The sequence below is a fragment of the Cinclus cinclus genome, chromosome 2 (genome assembly GCF_963662255.1).
Source record: "Cinclus cinclus chromosome 2, bCinCin1.1, whole genome shotgun sequence".
NCBI lineage: Eukaryota > Metazoa > Chordata > Aves > Passeriformes > Cinclidae > Cinclus > Cinclus cinclus.
Window position 1 is genome coordinate 51,072,784 of NC_085047.1, and position 17,004 is coordinate 51,089,787.

Genomic DNA, 17,004 nt, shown 5'->3' on the forward strand with positions numbered 1-17,004 from the left:
AGTTCCTCACTTCTGGCAGTTGGCATGTCCTTAAAAAAGTTGACATAAAGAACTTCTAGCTGCTACTTAAAAGTTTCTCCAAAGCCAATAGTTTATTTTCTCCTATCTGTGGATCTTGTACACAGTTTAATACAACCAACATGTAACAAATCTAATATTTTAAAATAAATGTTTTTAGCTATTTTTTACTATGTTCATACTGATGTCACCAGAGTGTCTGTAAGGCTTCTGCTCCTTAATTCCAAGGCTATTCTGTGATGACAGTGAGTTGAAATGACAATCCATGTGTATGTGTGTGTGTGTGTGTGGGTGGGTGGGTGTGTATACATAAGCAAGGACAGCCAGAGGACAAGTAAACATTCTCTTTCAATAGAGAACCTATTGTGGTAATGATAATTGATTTGGTTTTATGTCTACGTAAAGATCCCAGTCCATGAAACAATCCATGTTCTAAAACTAGAGGCTCAGAGTTAAAAATGTTTTGCTTTGAAAATTTTCCATATCTAGGACTGAATTTCAAAATAAAGGGAGGCAGAGTGAGACAACCACATGTCCACAGCACTCCTCTGTTGGCTGCCTGCATCTCCTGTATCTTTATAGCAAGACCTCTCTCTGCTTTTGGGTCGCAGGGAGAGGCCTCCAATTTCCAGAACTTAACATTTGAAGTGCATGTGATAAGTTACAAGGACACATGGAAAAAATATCAGATCAATAATATAATCTCTCACATAACATAAGAAGATTATGGCATTAACATATTCTCCTGCAGAACTTCTAATATTAGAATACCTTTCAAACTGCCACCACTAACAAAGAACTGACCCACCAAATGTGGATCTTCCTTAAAAAAAAAAAAATTCTCTCCCAAAATATCACCTGCTCATTTGTAGATCAAATATTCCTCTCTAACTCAAGCCAATACAGCCATTATGCTGCATCAGAAAAGTCCTGTGCTCATGGTATTAATTTGGGTATAATGTATGCACAAGCACACCCTGCATGCATGATAGCAATGTTGAAATAAATTCCAGGGTTTGTGGCTGTATTGCTATATCTGCAACCTTCTGCCCACACATCTTCTTCTGGGATTACATCTATTATTGCAAAACTCCTCTTTTGCCCAAACACAGAATTTCTCAACCCAAAATGGCATTTTCGTGGGGCCCTGAGGCTGAATAATGTTCAGGGCTTCTTTCAAGCAGAAAATGTTTAAATGCGTGTATTGATATCAATTCCATGTATACAGAGGCACAGACACATTTTCAAAGGACTCCAGCCCAGATTTCTATCTTTGGGTACAGCATCCTCTGAGTGGTAAATATTGGCTAATATTGGAGCACCTGCACCTCTTTGTCAGCTGGCCTGTGCCGAAGGGAAAAGTCTGTAACTACATTTCCACACTTGCTCCACCAAAACCAAAACCACTTTTTACGGGGTGCCAGGGGGTTCAACCCCAGGTTTTAAATTCACCCCTCTACAAAACATCAGTATGTTTTTTGGGGGCTCTTCCAGGGCTGTGGAAAGATCTGCCAGTGAAATTAGAGAACTAATGATCATATTTGTGAGTTTGTCTGGTACTAACAGCTCAAATCAAAGTCAGTCTGTTTTAGCTTCTTTCACCTTGTTGATGTGCCAGTGGTAGCAGAAAGTTTTTCTCATCATTCAAAGTTGTTAGATGACTGACAGCCAACTCCTCAGCAAGTCTTTTGAAAAGAAAATAGCCCCAGAAGTTTCTGGCTACAAAGGCTGTCACCAATGTCCCAGCTGAAGTGAGAGCACTGCACTTTTATACCACTGCTTAAAAACATGGGAAAAGAATGCCTGCTTGTAATGTTAACAAAACACAAAGTCTGGACTTGAGAAAAGTCAGGGGAAAACACATTAAATAAACACAAGTGAGAAGGCTATATAAAAGCCAAATAATCTAGGATGCATTTGAAAGTGTATGTGAAAATTCCTCCATTGTTCAGGGAAAGACTGAAAAACATGTACTACAGCAAGTATTCCAGTGATGTCAGTTTTATTTCTTCTCTATAACTTCACAGGTGGTTTAACACTTTGAAATAATTCTTAAAAAGCCAGCAGAGATATCCAGGTGCCCAAACAGATGTTTCTGGTGCTACTTTAGATTCCCTGGAATATCAAGCCTGCTGCAGGTACCTGGATCCAGACAACAAATGGAGAAGTCTGGGCTATCTGAGATTTAAGATGGCCATAGACACAAGTCCTTCAGGTTCTGAATCCCAACCCCAGTCCTGTAATTCTTAACTCTTAAGCAGAAGAACTTCAGAAGCAGGAAATCCCCAACTTTTGCATCCTTTACAGCACTGAGTGGTGTTTACAAAAAAATACAAGCTTATAGCTCTGCGGGCTCAGGCCAGCTGGAAAACCTTGTGGGGTACCTGTTGTCCTGCTTTAAGAGCAATCCAAGTAAGAGGGAGCAATCCAGGTAATAAGGAGGTAGCTTTGAAGTGAGCAGTAGTTCCAGGAGAATCCCTGGACCTGTTCTGCTGCTGCTGTCAAGCAGGTGCTTTGGAATGCAGCCAGGGCCACAGGCCAGCCATGAAGGAGAGGTGTCATGGGGAGGACGAGCATGGACAGAACAGTGTCTCCTGCATCAGCAGATCTCCAAGTGCCCTCTCTTAGGATTTTGACCAGGAAAACACACTATGTGGTTCTGGAAATGCACGAGGGGTACCATAACACTATTTCTTTGCTTTATTGTTATTCCTAGCCAAGTTTAGGTGCTGAGCACACATGCCCTGCCTGGCTTCTTCTGGTGCTACTGGCTTTGGGAAGAAGACATCAACCTCCTGATGCTGGGCTTTGCTAAGGTCTTAACCCTGAATAAGAGTTCTCCCAGCACCATTAGGGCTGGTGTGCAAGGCTGGCACCCTGTTCCACCAGTTTTGTGCATGAAGATAAGTTACTGTTTTCCAGTCCTATTGCCTTTTTATCATGGCTGCCACTGAGTGAGTTACCTCGTAGGCTCCATGCTCACATGAGATGAGTAATCTCACCTGGAAGTCAGTGGGAGGCCTTCTATTGCCTCCAGAACAGGGCTTTCTGTCCTGCATATGGGGAGACATGCTTAATCCCCAACAGCACCTAGAGCAAGATAACTCACAGCTGACTGTGCACCCATCATTTCAGAACTGTGGTGGGAGGACGTCCCATGCCATACAGCGACCTTCACTTTGTTTACCAGCTGTCTAAGGGACAACAGCTATAGAAAAAAAGGCTGCTGAGTGCCTGGCACAGCTCAAATTTTAAGAGCTTCATTTAGGGAACTAGGTATCAGGTTGTTATATACTTGTACTTCATGTTCTTAGTCACTGTACGTACGTGAATACAAAATGTACAATGTGGCTTGGCTTCTCCTTCTCACTCTCTTATCACAGCAGCCACCAAAGTTCCCAGAGTGGAGTTGGTTGCTGCTATTTTGGAAGCGACACAGCTATAAAATTTTCATGCTCAATTATTGTTTTGGCAGGCTGACAGTGTCTGCCTGCAGATTGCCTGGCAATTCTCTATTGTTCATTACTCAATGAAATCTGAGTGGAATCTCTTGATAGATATGTCTCTAACTCAAAGGCCTCAAATTTGGCTTTTACTCTGCCAAATTTTCGAATTATATTGTAAACAGCAGGAATGTTAGAATATCTCAAAAAGGTCACTGAAATCTTTTAGAACGGGGAGTCTGAGACTTTCTGACTAAAACAGTACCAGCTGCCTTAAAAAAAGATTCCTTCTCATCTGTGCTTCATGCTGTCTGGTATACTTCAATGCCATAAGAAAATAGATTATACAATGAGATTGAGAGTCTGATTTCAACCCACAAGAGCAGAGAAATTCAGTGTTTATGCTATTAAAATTCAGAGCTAAAACTGCTCAAACTGATTATCCATGCTGGCATTTCAGCTTTAAAACTGTCTTCCGAAAAAAACCATGAGAAGCCCATTTTGTTCAGCACGATGTGCTGAATGCACTATAAGTCAGTGTGATGGCTTGGTCATGCATAGCTTTAAGGGCAGATTTGAATGTTTGAAGAATGGAAGTTTGGCTGCCAGCCTGGGAATCTGTGCACACAGAAATAATACCAGGCTTTTTAAACTTTCTCTTTCCTCAAAGTGCAGCTCTCATGTGGTACACTGACATGCACCTTGCAGTAACATCATCACAGAGCAAAGGAAGGGCAGAGATCTGGCCACAGTGGTCAGCTGAGCTATGAGGATTTCCACTGCACTGGAAAACTTGGAAGATGCTGGTTTGATAGCTCACAGAGTAACAAAGCTGGCACTGGGGGCAGCAGCTGACACTGTCCACTGTTTCTGGTGAATCTGAACCCTGGCATTTGGTACAATGGCTTTTTACGGCTCGTTTTCAGTGAAGGGTTTGAAGCTTCTGAGTTGCATCAAATTAAATGTCTGCAATCTGAAAGCATAACCTGTACACAATACTTGTATTTCTAATATTGTGAGGAGCTACTCCTTTTTGAGATCTAAGCTGTTTAAAAACTCCCAACAAAAATTCAAATAAACAGGCGTTGCCTTCTGAATAAAATAATCACAGAAAAATTGTTAGAATATCATAAACCCATTTATCTTTAAGTGTGGAAATATTGTGTCTATGCTTTTTTCTATAGGTGTCATCATTGTCCCTTGATTTAGGCTAACATAAAGTATCTTTCTTCCCATGAGCACATCTATCCAGCTGCTAGTTAATTTTCCAAACCCTCATATTTTAATAAAAGAGAAAAAACCCCCAACCAAACTAAGTCTCCAGCTTCTCAGCTTGCAAAGTAATCCTCATAAATATATCAACAAAGTGCAACTGTAGGTGTATCTGTGAGTCTACAGAGGGGCTGGAGGAGCAAGAGATGAGCTGTTCCCATTTTTATCTGTGTAGGTGTTGGATGCCTGGTGACCATGACTGTAGAAGCACCATTGCCAATTACTCCAGAGAAGAATGATTAGGGAGAGTCACAGAGCTTTGAAATTACTATATCTCACTGTTTTCTCTCAAAAGAAAGGGGCAGGAACAGACATTCTTGCATTTTTTTATGGTCCTTCAATTTTGTGGTAAAGGGCAAGAGGGGGTGAGATCTCAATCTCCTATCTCTATCACTTTCCAGTTCCCAAACTGCAGCAAAGTATGTCTTCCATCATGTCAGACTGAAGTAGGGGGATGTACATATGTATGAGAGGAAGGTTTCTTAGGTGTGGGCATACCAATCTCTCAGCAAGCAGCACAGAACAGCAGTGGATCAAGTCTGCAGTTAATTCTGTTCTCAGGCATCTGTGAGAGAGATCTCTGGAGAATCCAAGTCTTTCCTACTGATTAATCTTCAGACACAAAGGCTATTACACAGAGAAGTAGAATATTCTGTTCCCTATAGACATAACAGACAGCATGAGAAAGAGCAGATCTCACTTAAAGCAGGGGAGCTTTGGGAAAGCAATCTGACAGCCATGACCAGAAACTACCTGGATCTTCCTGGAATGGAGAGATGGACTAGATGAAGTCTCTTCCAGTCATATTTTTGGTGATTCTCAGAAACCTTCTCTGCATTCCTTTACCACAAACTCACTAATCCTTGCAATGTACAGTATGATGTGGAACAGCATCTCCTAAAGCCACCTCTGCTGACTTTAGCCACAGTTGCAGAAGGGGAAATAGAGTCTTGTCCAATTATCTTAATGTTGGTGTTGTGAAAGTTTCCATAACATGTAATGAAGCCTGCTTGGTTAAGGGCCAGATGCTCCTTTGTCCTGACATGAAGAGGAGAGGAGCTGAACTCAGCTTGAGCTGAGCACAGGGGAAAGAATAGGGGAACAATGTCTCTGCAATGTGGTTTTGCAAAACTGCCACAGAATTGCTGTGTTTGAGTCCTGGGGGACAGGACTTGAGCAATGAAGTTTGGTATATTCATCACAGGGTATGAAAAGCAAGATAAACAGCAAACACAGAACCTCTGGGAGGAGAAAAGCACTGATCAGTTGTAGCATCTGTAGTACTGGGGGTCTATAGTACTGGGTCTGGTCCCACTTCTGTTACTGGTGTCAAATGAGAGTACCAAGAGAATCACAGCAGCATGAAAACTGTGCCTGCTGCCAGAGAAAAGGCCTTGCAGAATTCTCTGCAATGGAATTCCATCATTTTTGCTGGACTTAGACCTAAGAGTTATTAACATGCAACTCAAGTGTGACTCTCATTTATTCAGGGTTTGCTTGCACTACTGCTAGTTCTTAAAAAGCATCTGTTTCAAATCCATTGGATTTGGGCTTTCTAAATTATGTGATGCTTTCTGTGAGTAGTGGGTCTCCTACTGCAGCATCTTCTGTAAGAGAAATTAACTCAGAATGGTGGCACTATAGATCTCATCACTCAATGCACTTGGACAAGCACACATCTCTACTGCTGCTATTCCAACAGTTCAAAATCAGCTCGTGATTTTAAATTATAAAAAAAGAAACTTTGATTGTTATTTACCTGCAAAGAGGTTCTACAAGGTCCTTGTCAAGAAAATCATGATCTTTCTTTACTGCAGCAATGTCAATGGGAAACCGGGAGTCTGTAAAAGGAGACACAGCATTAAGACGACTGCTTGCAACTCAGATGAGAACACATTGTCTACATCTAAATTGCTCTGCAAATGCTTGCTCACTGAAATCTAGTATGACCAATTTCACTCAGCTCTGATTCCCTTCCAGCCAGCTGTATCTGTGACCCTTTCCAACACCATATTGTTTTTTGTTTTTGTTTTTTTTTTCTGTTAAAGCTATAGCTGAACGTCCAATGCATTAGTGACAGCAAAATAATTTCATTTTGGCTTTAAAAAATATTCAACTGTTAGCTCTTCATTTTAGCACTTTGCACAAATGGATGAGATCAGGGAATTACCACCACACTTTCTTAATCTACATGAGCAACAAGGTTTTCCCTTCTCATTACAGTGACTTAATGAGTTATTTGCTAGACAGACTTTGCCCAAGCTCCAGAAATGTTCTGTGCTTTTTGTTTTTAAAACAGAACCAAATAACGATGATTTCAGCAGAGGGATACTCAAATAACAGACAAAAACAAAAATCCATAAAACCCACCAAAAACAGAATTATAATCCCTAATATTAGCTAAGAAGACAGAATAGTATGACATTTGTAATGAAAAGTGACACAGCTCTGTAATGGTGGGACAGGTTCCAGTGTTGTGGCTGCTCTCCAGACTGCTCTGCCATGCTTAGGTACCTCAGCAGGACGCTGGGATACAGGAACTTCAGCCAGAATTTTCAGACACTACTGCTCAACACTGACAGATGCCTGAGGAAAGCACCTTGTTTTCGGAGGCACAGACTGTCTAGAGCACATATTGATTGCATGGGAACTGTTGGAGCCCAGCACAGGTTGATTTTTTGAAGAGAACATCCCTTTGAGTTAAGCAGGCAGACGGCACTCCTTTCTCTGGTGGAGTCACTATCTGACATACCCTGAATACAAGGCAGACACAAAAGTACTAATGGCTACCCAGGGATGTGGTAGATACACATTTGTGTCAGTTTTGGTCTGACAAGCTTATTAGTCTTAGATCCTTGCTGGATTTAACAGAGTCTGCCTGCCTCCTGTGGAGCCACCTGAACATTTCTGAATGGTGTTCCTGTCTCCAGGCACCTGAGCAGCCCAATAGGACCCAGCACCTGAGCCCTGATGGACCTCAGCTCACCGGGGGGGGTGGGGGGTGGTCCTCAGCAACCCACTCCCTGCCATCCTCGTCCCCACACGAGGGGAGGGATGGCATCTGAGCTGACTCCTGCAGACTTGGCTCTGACCCACGAGGCTCCTTGGCCCTCATTCCATGCATGGATCTGTGCTGCCTCCAGACTCATGCTGACCCTGGAAGATGACCAGAGGTGTTTGGCAGAGCTGACTTTTGGCTAATAAGCCCGAGTGGGCCTGAGCTGGCTCCATGTCTCCGGCAGGGAGAACATGCATTTTGGGAAAAACGAGGCTCAGCCGCAGTTTCCCTCTCAGCACTGAGCTGGGGAAAGCAGCAAAAACCCAGCTCCAGTCCCCAAAGTTCAACTGACCACAGCAGCAGTGCAGTCACTCGCCCTGCTCTCAGGGACACTCCTTCCCTGGGCATGAACCTTGCACCTAGGAAGGGGACACCACCATTAGCACTGAGTTAGCACTGAACTAAGAGCTTTTCTTACTTTGCAAATGTGAAGTGCAACTCAGATTTCACTTTTGGTAACTGCAGTTTTCAGTCATACATTCAGCATGAGATTTTCAGTAATTTACAGCATTTTAATCTTATTTCAGGCACAGTTCAGAAAGTTTTTAGAAAATAAGACTCATGTTTTTAGAAATTTTGTAGCTGTTTTTGTTAACCTTTGAGGTTTACACTAACTATGTCCCTCTTTTTCTTTTTTAACTTCCCATGGCTATGAGGGCAAGAATCTTTTCTTTATGCACTGGTATTACTCCAGCAGCTTAGGCTTTGTGAAGCATCCAGCCATGGCCATAACTCAGTCAAATGTGGAGTTGGCCAACTGCAAGCTCTCCTGGCGAGGGCCCAGTGCTCTTTCAGAACTGCAGAAAGAGGAGAAAGACCTACTTACCCTCATAGAACTGAGCATACTGGGGAAATCCAGCTGCACGTAACCAGTCACACGCTTCCTTTGCTTCGATTTCTGAGCAAAAAGAGGAAAGAGAAAAAAGTTCACACTTTGTTATTTTGAATTAGAAGTTCTTTCAATTACAAAGAAATAGCAAAGAAATTTGGTAGGATCTACTTGCTGCTAAAGTACTGTCATCACTCTGAATTACATTTCATAGCATCAGAAGAGAGTCCCTCTACGAAATCTGCCTGTCTCCACAGGATCCTGGGGAGCACAAAGCCACTTGGTGGCTGGGATGAAGTGTTAACCATCTCCTTGCAGCAGAAGTTGCTCAGCCAGGTTTGTGGTACTCTGATCTACCCTCCCCCAAGGGTAGGTTGCTGGTAAGAGGTGAAGATGGAGCAGGCACTGCTTTCTTCCTGTTTTGACATTTCTTGTGGATCAGAATGCCACATGAAATCCATGAAAAGCTCTGCCAGGAAAACCCCAGTGCTGGTGTCATGATACTGAAGGGACAATTGCAGGGGCACCTCTACTTTTACCAAGCTCCATGGGCTCATATTCTGGAAAGCAGTGTGCTGGGTCCAGCTCTGCCCAGCACCTACACTGCCTGCATGTGCAGCTGCTCCTGGACCAGCTGGGGGAACAACTGAAAACAGAGGCTTATCCACACAAATGTGGGTTTCAGGGGAAACCTGGGAAACCTCTCTTTGCTGTCCAAACCTAGATCAGTATCTACCACTTGAACAGTTTTGGTTTACAGGACCAAAGTCAAAGTACATATCTGTACCTCTTACATTTGCAAAACACGGAGAACAGAGCATGCAGGTGTTGAAGAAAGTAGACATTTTATGTTGCTTATTAATCAACCTGAATGAACCAGTCAGGGGTTTTGGCACATTTGTGGTTGTAAAATCTAGAAAGCCGTAATAAAAAACCCTAACTATAAAGCAAACAATGGAACTGGAAAACTGTGATCAGGCTCAGTTCCTCTTCTGCATATTTTGCCTTGAATGGGAAAAAAATTCCAGCTGTAAATCAGTTTTCTACTAAAATGCATTTTTGTAGGTAAGAGATGCTGGCGTGAACTTTTGCCCATGCAATTCTGTTCAGATCACTCATCATACCATTAATGACTTTACCCACTGAAGCCCACTATAAAATTTACTTTGAATATACTCTGCAGTATGTGACCCTCACACCTTTCTGATCCTCTAAATAATGAATCACACCAGCAAATTCTGTAGCAGGAATCAACATTCAGAATACAAGGTCTATGTATCAAAAGCTCAATTTCCCAAAGACGATTAGACAGCCAGGAACAGCTCCACAATGGTCACAATCATTAGCAGTGCTGAAAAGGATTTACCACAAGGTCCTCATTTGCTTTGACATTAGTTCATGTCAAGGCCAAAAAATGGAGTATGAAAGTACATTCAGTTCTTGACACTGCACAAAAGAATAAGCAGCTTACATAAAATGTGGCTCTCACTACAGCACATCTGTGTGCTGAAAGGACATCTCTATTATGTTCCAGTTAGACTATTTCTATTAAATGCTTGGAAAAAAGACAAGTCTTTATACTTTTTTTCTTTTGCTTAATTCAATCTCGTGAAACAGAGACAAATCAATCCCATTTCAAAATGTATTTTACAACTCAGAACAGCTGTACGTACATTCTAGCTTCATCTGGCCTGGAAACACAACTGTCAGAGGCTGTGGATGATGGAGAATGATACCATTTAATGCTCTTATATGCTTATCATATTTCAATGTTTTTTTTTTGCAGTTGGCTGCTCAGAGAAGCTTGCTGAGAAATATTCCTGCAGCCCAAATGAGATCTAAAAAAATCTCAGGTTGCAATGGGTGAGTAATTATAGAGAATAACCAAGAAAATAGATCTCACTCTTTTCTGAGGTTTTGTGTTTAGCTTTTTTGTGGGGTTTTTTTTGTTTGTTTTTTACTTTTTTTTGTGAGGTTTGCAACACACTCTATTCAGTCAAGTATCATTGACAATCTGATTAACTTCTGCCTTCAAAACTTTGACTCTGTGTCCTCCATGAAGGCACTTCTGGGGAGTATTCTCGTTTTCTGAATTACTACCTCAGCCTTCAGTAAGATTTTCTAAGCTTCCAGGATACTGAGTCTTGAGACACGTATCAGTTCCTAGTTCCCCCCATATCTCTCTTTCTGGTCTTATTCAGGGGACAGCAGGAGGAGAGAAATGTTCCAGGCTGCTGGCACAGCCCAAAACATGACTTTGCTCATACAAGTGTGTTCCCACTAGCTAAGGGCACCTGTTCCAGTCATTTCCCTCTTGGCTCCTCCTACAGTTTAGGTAAAAAGGCACAACAAAGGATTCACTCTTCAGCAGACATCAAAGGTGATTTCTACTATTTTGCCCTGGGCATGTAATCCACGTTATAGTTCAGAATGAAATATAGATGCTTTTATTACTGCATACTGCAATGTTTGAACAATAATTTGACATGCTAAGTTTAACCTTCTCTTTTTGGGTCGTTTTCCTAATTCTTACTTTTTCTTACTTCATAGTGAAGAGATTAATGAAGAGTAAAACATTTGGGAAGAAATGTGCAGAACCAAAAAGACCTCAGTGGAGGTGCCAATGAAGGGTAGTAGAAATACTTTTGGCAGTGTTGTCCCAGTTCTGTTCCCATGTCCAGGCTAATACAGGGGTTTGATCCCACCTGCAGCAGATGCACTGACTTGGTGCAACACTGAAGGACTTGTAAACCCACATGTGTTCACAGGTGGCACCAAGGCAACAGCACAGAGAAGGGCTGTCATGGTGAGAAGAGCCACTCCAGAGAGGACATGGCTCAAGGCTGGCAGGAGGCACAGTTCCTCCAGTTCCTAACAGAAGCACGTGAGCCACCACTTACCCACAAGCAGAATCTCCCTTGGCAGGCCCAAAGAGGCTGCTTGCCCAAGTACACCTGATGGTGGGTTTGTCCTTAAGCACTACTGTTCTGCTCTGTGGCTGGAAAAAAATTAGGGATAATTCGCCTCCTGCTTTCCACCTTCTTGGGCAGCAGTTAACACCAACCATTAATTATTAAGGCTAGATAATAATTCAGTCCCAAATATTGACAACTGTCAGTATGTCTCCCAGGGCTTGAATTCTAAGGAGGGTTTTTTTTTTCAGTTTCTAATTGAAGCTTGGAAGAAAGCAAATTTCTCTTTTCCATTTCATTTTTCTACTAGTAGTGAGTCATAATTCAGAGCAAAGTGAGGAGAGAGGTTCACTCAGGAAACGTGACAAGTATTCAGAGCACAGCTGGGTCTTGTCTTTGAGTCCATCTCTAGTGTTAAACAGGTTTGAGCTTATCTCCCACAAACCATGTGGGTGGCTCTGGCTGTTCTGGGGCTGAAATGGAGACAGTTGTTTGCTATCTCTCCTGCTCTTCCAACACTTTCTCTGATTCTTCACAAACCACTTTGTTTCTGCCCAACACAAGACAGTCTAGTAGCCAGCTGCCACCGAATGGGACATCCTTGCCCTGCGTATCCAACACCAGCTGGCTGCTTCTCCTGCTTCCCTTCGTGCTACACCAGCTCCTGGCTAACCCTGCAAAGATCCAGCTCAAGCCCCTAAGCCAGTGGAAAACTAACCTTCCAAAAGTGGGAATGCTGTGCTGTTGGATTAGCAAACTGACCCAAATCCTCTATGGGTTCTGTTTAATCTACGCATTTTAACAAGCCCAAGAAAGCTGAACCACTGGAACAGTCCTTCTCTCACATGAAGGAGCACAGGAGAACTGTCTAAAAACTTGTTTGGAGAAAAGCTCTGTCAAGAGAAACTCATGTAAATGAATTATCTTCTGGCTTGGAATCTTATCACCATTTACAAATATCAATGCTAAGACCTAGTTACTCTAGTCCTTTCCCCTTTCCTGTCTAGATATCAGTATTTCATCTTCTGTCTTTCTGCCATTGTCCCTGTTTCTTCTATCTTCTGTTTTGGTGTTGCTCCTTTTCATTTTAAAACTAATTTTTTATTTAAAATGCAGATGTCCCTTTCCACAAAGCAGTGAAAGATTTAGCAGCTGGAATAAACAAGGTACGTAGTTATACCATCTATTGTGTTTATGTCAACTTCATGTGATAACCTTTATTGTTCATCTCATGTAACAAATCACTGTTAATGTTCACTTTAGTATTCCCCCTGTATTGCTCACCACTTAAATCTAATTTACTAGATTCAGGTAAAATATTCAGGAATGTTAGAGTAAATGATTAAACAGTTAATTGGAAAGAAGTGCATTTTACTGTGGAGCCACACCAGTGAGCAAGTGGTTATTCTGGTGTCACTAAACAAAGGTTACATCAATTTTTGGTCCTTGTCTTACTCCTTCCTGCAAGAGGAGGAAAACTGTTGGGAAGAGTTTGTGCCACATTTTCCAGAACAAAATCTACCCGGTCTAGTGTCAGTTTGGAGACTAAGCTCAACCCAGGGTTGTAAAATGCCTTTTTCTCTCAGGAATTGCTGAGGACCGCTATGAAAGGTAAACCAGAGAACACTCCTGGGCAGGAAACACTGATGGTGTCTTAGACCTGATGCATGCTCCAGGCAGCTATAGACACTGAGAGAGCCTTTTCTCACAGGTCCTGATACAACCCTTGTGTCCCACAAACCTATCAAGTCACCAACAAGCAATATCACCACCCCGATGTCTTACCGGAGGAGCGCACATGAGGAAATATAGGTTCTTCAGAAAAGTTCAGCTCAGGCTGAAGCTGTATGAGAACAGCTCTAGCATGTTTCAGCTTCTTCTTGCAGCTCAGTCTGAGATACTTCAATGTCTGTCATTACTCTCCTGGCCCTATATCTCACAGTTTTTAGGATATTTATCTATGTTACTCTTCTTATTTTACAGATGAGGATTTAAAGCACTTCAGAAGTACATAAGCAGGTTAGAGGTAAGGTTGATGTGAATTAGATGCCTGACACTTATCTGGCCATAAAATTAGGGTTATGCCACTCCTCAGTTACCCCTAGAAATCTAGCCTGAACAATCCAAATTCCAACTTTCTAATACTTAAATGCATCAATCTACCATCCCTGAACTATGATGTAACACTAAAGGCTGATAGGTTTCCACTGAGTGGCATCTGCAAAGCTTCTTCAGAGCTCAGAAATCAGATTACAGTAGGGTGCAAGGGTGCTACATTGGAAAGAACAGGACTATATTTGCAAATACGAGAAAAGATAACTTTTCATCTCACGTGGGAAATTCACGGTGAAACAAGAGCTCACATGTGAACAACCTGGTCTAGTGAAATGTATCCCTGCCCACTGCAGGGCAGTTGTAATCTTAAAGTCCCTTCCAACCAACACTGTTCTATGGTTTCACGATTCCATGATCTACAGCTTGCAGGGAGCAGGTTAATACTTTAATTACTGTATTATCATCTCACTTCACCAGTGCAAGGAATCCGTGTAGAACACAGAAAAATTAAACTTGTCATATTCCCTAAGGAAAAATCCCTGTGCCATTTAATAAAGACAGATAGAATTTTCAGTAACCTTTCATGCTTTTAGGTAGAGGTCTAATGGTTTACCCCTTCCCCATTCACTCTGTAGTACTTTTCCAGAATAATTCCAATAATAATGCAACAGCAATTGCACTATGCAGCTGTAAAATTACCATTTATAGTACAAATATATAATAAATAAACCATAAGAATACAATAAATTTATGTGTTTTACTGCACTGTGGTTTATACTCGTCAATAAATCCTGATAATAAGGTTTTCAAAAGTGGAATTTCATTGGAATTATTTTATATCATGCCATATAATTTGCGTTAGAGACAAGGTTATGTTTTGGAAGGAAGGGAAAAATAAAACTGTCAAAGTGTTATTTCAATAGTCCTAAACCTTTTGTGGAATATTGTGGTACTAACAATATTGCAATAAAATATGGACCTTTTAAACTACAGTGGCTAAATGTAATTTAAATGTCAATAGAAAAAGATCTTTCCCAAGTAGTTCCTTTATGTGTAATTTTTTACCCTTGGTGAATAATAGTCAAATGATGTCCATTCATGCTCTGACTTCTTAGAGAATTTGAAAGTGAGAAGCCTGATTATTTATGGACATGAAAAAAAAAATCTTATATGCTGAAAGATTAAAAGAGTGTGACTGTTTACCTTGGAGAGCAGATGAATAAGGAAGGGTTATGCAAAAAGGGTATAAAATCAGGGGTTATACAAAAATAGGAAATTGAGAATTACTATTCACTCTACACACAGCACAAGATAGGGAGATTAATAAAAAAGAAGGAATAAAAAAGAAAGAAGGCAATCTGAACTGATATTGCCACAGGACACTGGTATCAGGAGACAAGTTGGAGCTAGAATCTTATCTGACTACTCACTGCTATCACCACAGATTTGGAAAAGAATTCTCCAGAATGGAATAAATGAAACCAAACTAAAGACAGTGCTACGAAAAGGCTTTTTCCTGGTTAGACGATCAGCTCATACAGATTTTCCTTCTGAGCTACTGACACTTCTCTTACTCAGACATAGTCTGTGATTGTATAAAATGTTTTTTTCAATGACTACAACAATTGTTTTGTTCTCTACTGCAACCAAATTCCGCACAGCCTAGCTGGGAGGCTTCTCATCAGCTTTTTATCTTCAGCAAGGCTGCATTTCCCAAGAAAAAAAGGTGTGTTATTCCAACAAGGAGTTAGGAAGCTATGTCCCCCTTGGGTGAATGGATTATGCTGAATTCCTTTCCCAAATTAATGGGACACTGGCAAAACTGGTAGATCCAAGATTTATAACAGGTTCATCAAGCACAAAACTTGACAGGTCTGGGAACAGTTCCTGCATTAGTATTTTTTACATCTAGGTATCATCAGAGCTAGGTGTACAACACAAGTTTCCTCACACAAATAACAAGAAGGTAGCTGTGCAAACAACAAGAGGGAAATCAGAGTTTGCAGTGCAGGACAGAGCTTTGTGCAATGTGCTGCACTCCACATACTCTTTAAGCTGCAGGGGCCACCGAAGCAGCCTGCACACCAAGACAGCAGGCATGAAGGGACACAATAAAGACCTTAGGAGTAGGAAATGTCCTGAGGGACTCCCACTTCAGAGCAATTAGACACTCTATCAGGCAGCCATTACTCTTCCTGAAAGTCTAGCATAAAATTGACTCCCTGGGGAATTCCCCCATTCTATAGACTTCCAAGGAACCCCTTCTGATAACAGGGTGTACAGCACAGTCGGGCATTTAAACATAAGAATGCAATGAGATTTGGATGCCATGTGGTTTAAACATTTGAAAGTTTCAGACATAACACTAATAACACTGCAAAGATGTTTAACAGACCTAACTGATGCTGAAAATCCCATCCATGTTATATGGTCCAGTAATGTGATAAAAAAAAGAGATTCAGGTCTTCCTTTGAGCATACTCTTGAGATTTTTGATTGCTCTTTATCGTCATCATAATTCCTATTTACTGCTGTTCCTTTTCTCCTTCCCTTCCTATGTCTTCCACTCTGAAGTTACTTAAAACTAACTTTCTGTCATTCATTTCTCTGACATCTTTGCTAACCACTGTCCCCCATGCCCCCTCAGTTTATACAACCTTACTCCAAACTAGTTTGTTTCCCATTTTTTGCCACCTTCCTTTCAAATTCCTGAAACACAATTTAAAATCCCTCCTAACCAAAAAAATCTCTCTTTATCTTCAAATATCACTTTGAAGCTACTTTTCTCCTTAGCTTACAAGTGATTTGTATAATTACAGTTTGTGATGACACTAATACAAACTTGCAGTTTGTGATGACACTAATAAAACAATAGCTTGCAACCTACGTCTCATCCTGAGGCACTTTAAATGGTTATAAAAACTGGAGAGAAAATTATATAAAGGGATCACTTCATCCATGGGTGAAATGCAGCTGCATTAGGATGAAATGCAACAGCTGCACAAAAGAATATTGTAGCAGTTTATGACAAGAAACAAGGAGAATACTTTTTCCAGCTGAAACCACTAACAGGATTTATGAGATAGAATAAATTTTGCATTTTATATATACATATATATACAGAGGGACCTGACAAAGACATCAGGCTCTCCTCCCTTTAATCTTGAGAAAAATACTCTCGTATTGCTAAATGTACAAAAGTGATTAAGAACTTGGTTCCCTTAACATCCTCCTCCTTCCCCATTAGGATTTATATTCCTTTTCTTGCCTTCTGATGACCCCCATGAGTCTTGGCTTCATATAAATTTAGAGGACAGAGTACCATCCATTCATTCTTCAGTACCACACTGCCCATCCCACCTATTTGGCCTGTCATTCAAGAGCTGAGAACTGCTGACTTGAGAATTAACAGAGCTCT

General features: G+C 41.3%; 1 protein-coding gene across 3 annotated transcripts in view; it reads right to left on the reverse strand.

Moving 5' to 3' along the window:
- Positions 1-17,004, reverse strand: part of STARD13 (StAR related lipid transfer domain containing 13) — a 239,075-nt gene that overhangs the window by 25,844 nt on the left and 196,227 nt on the right. For all 3 annotated transcript variants that reach the window (XM_062514702.1, XM_062514705.1, XM_062514703.1), the window contains 2 exons: positions 8,618-8,689; positions 6,493-6,574 (listed from right to left, as the gene is read on the reverse strand). In XM_062514702.1, coding sequence (XP_062370686.1) covers positions 6,493-6,574; positions 8,618-8,689 — 154 coding nt within the window. The remainder of the gene's footprint in view (positions 1-6,492; positions 6,575-8,617; positions 8,690-17,004) is intronic.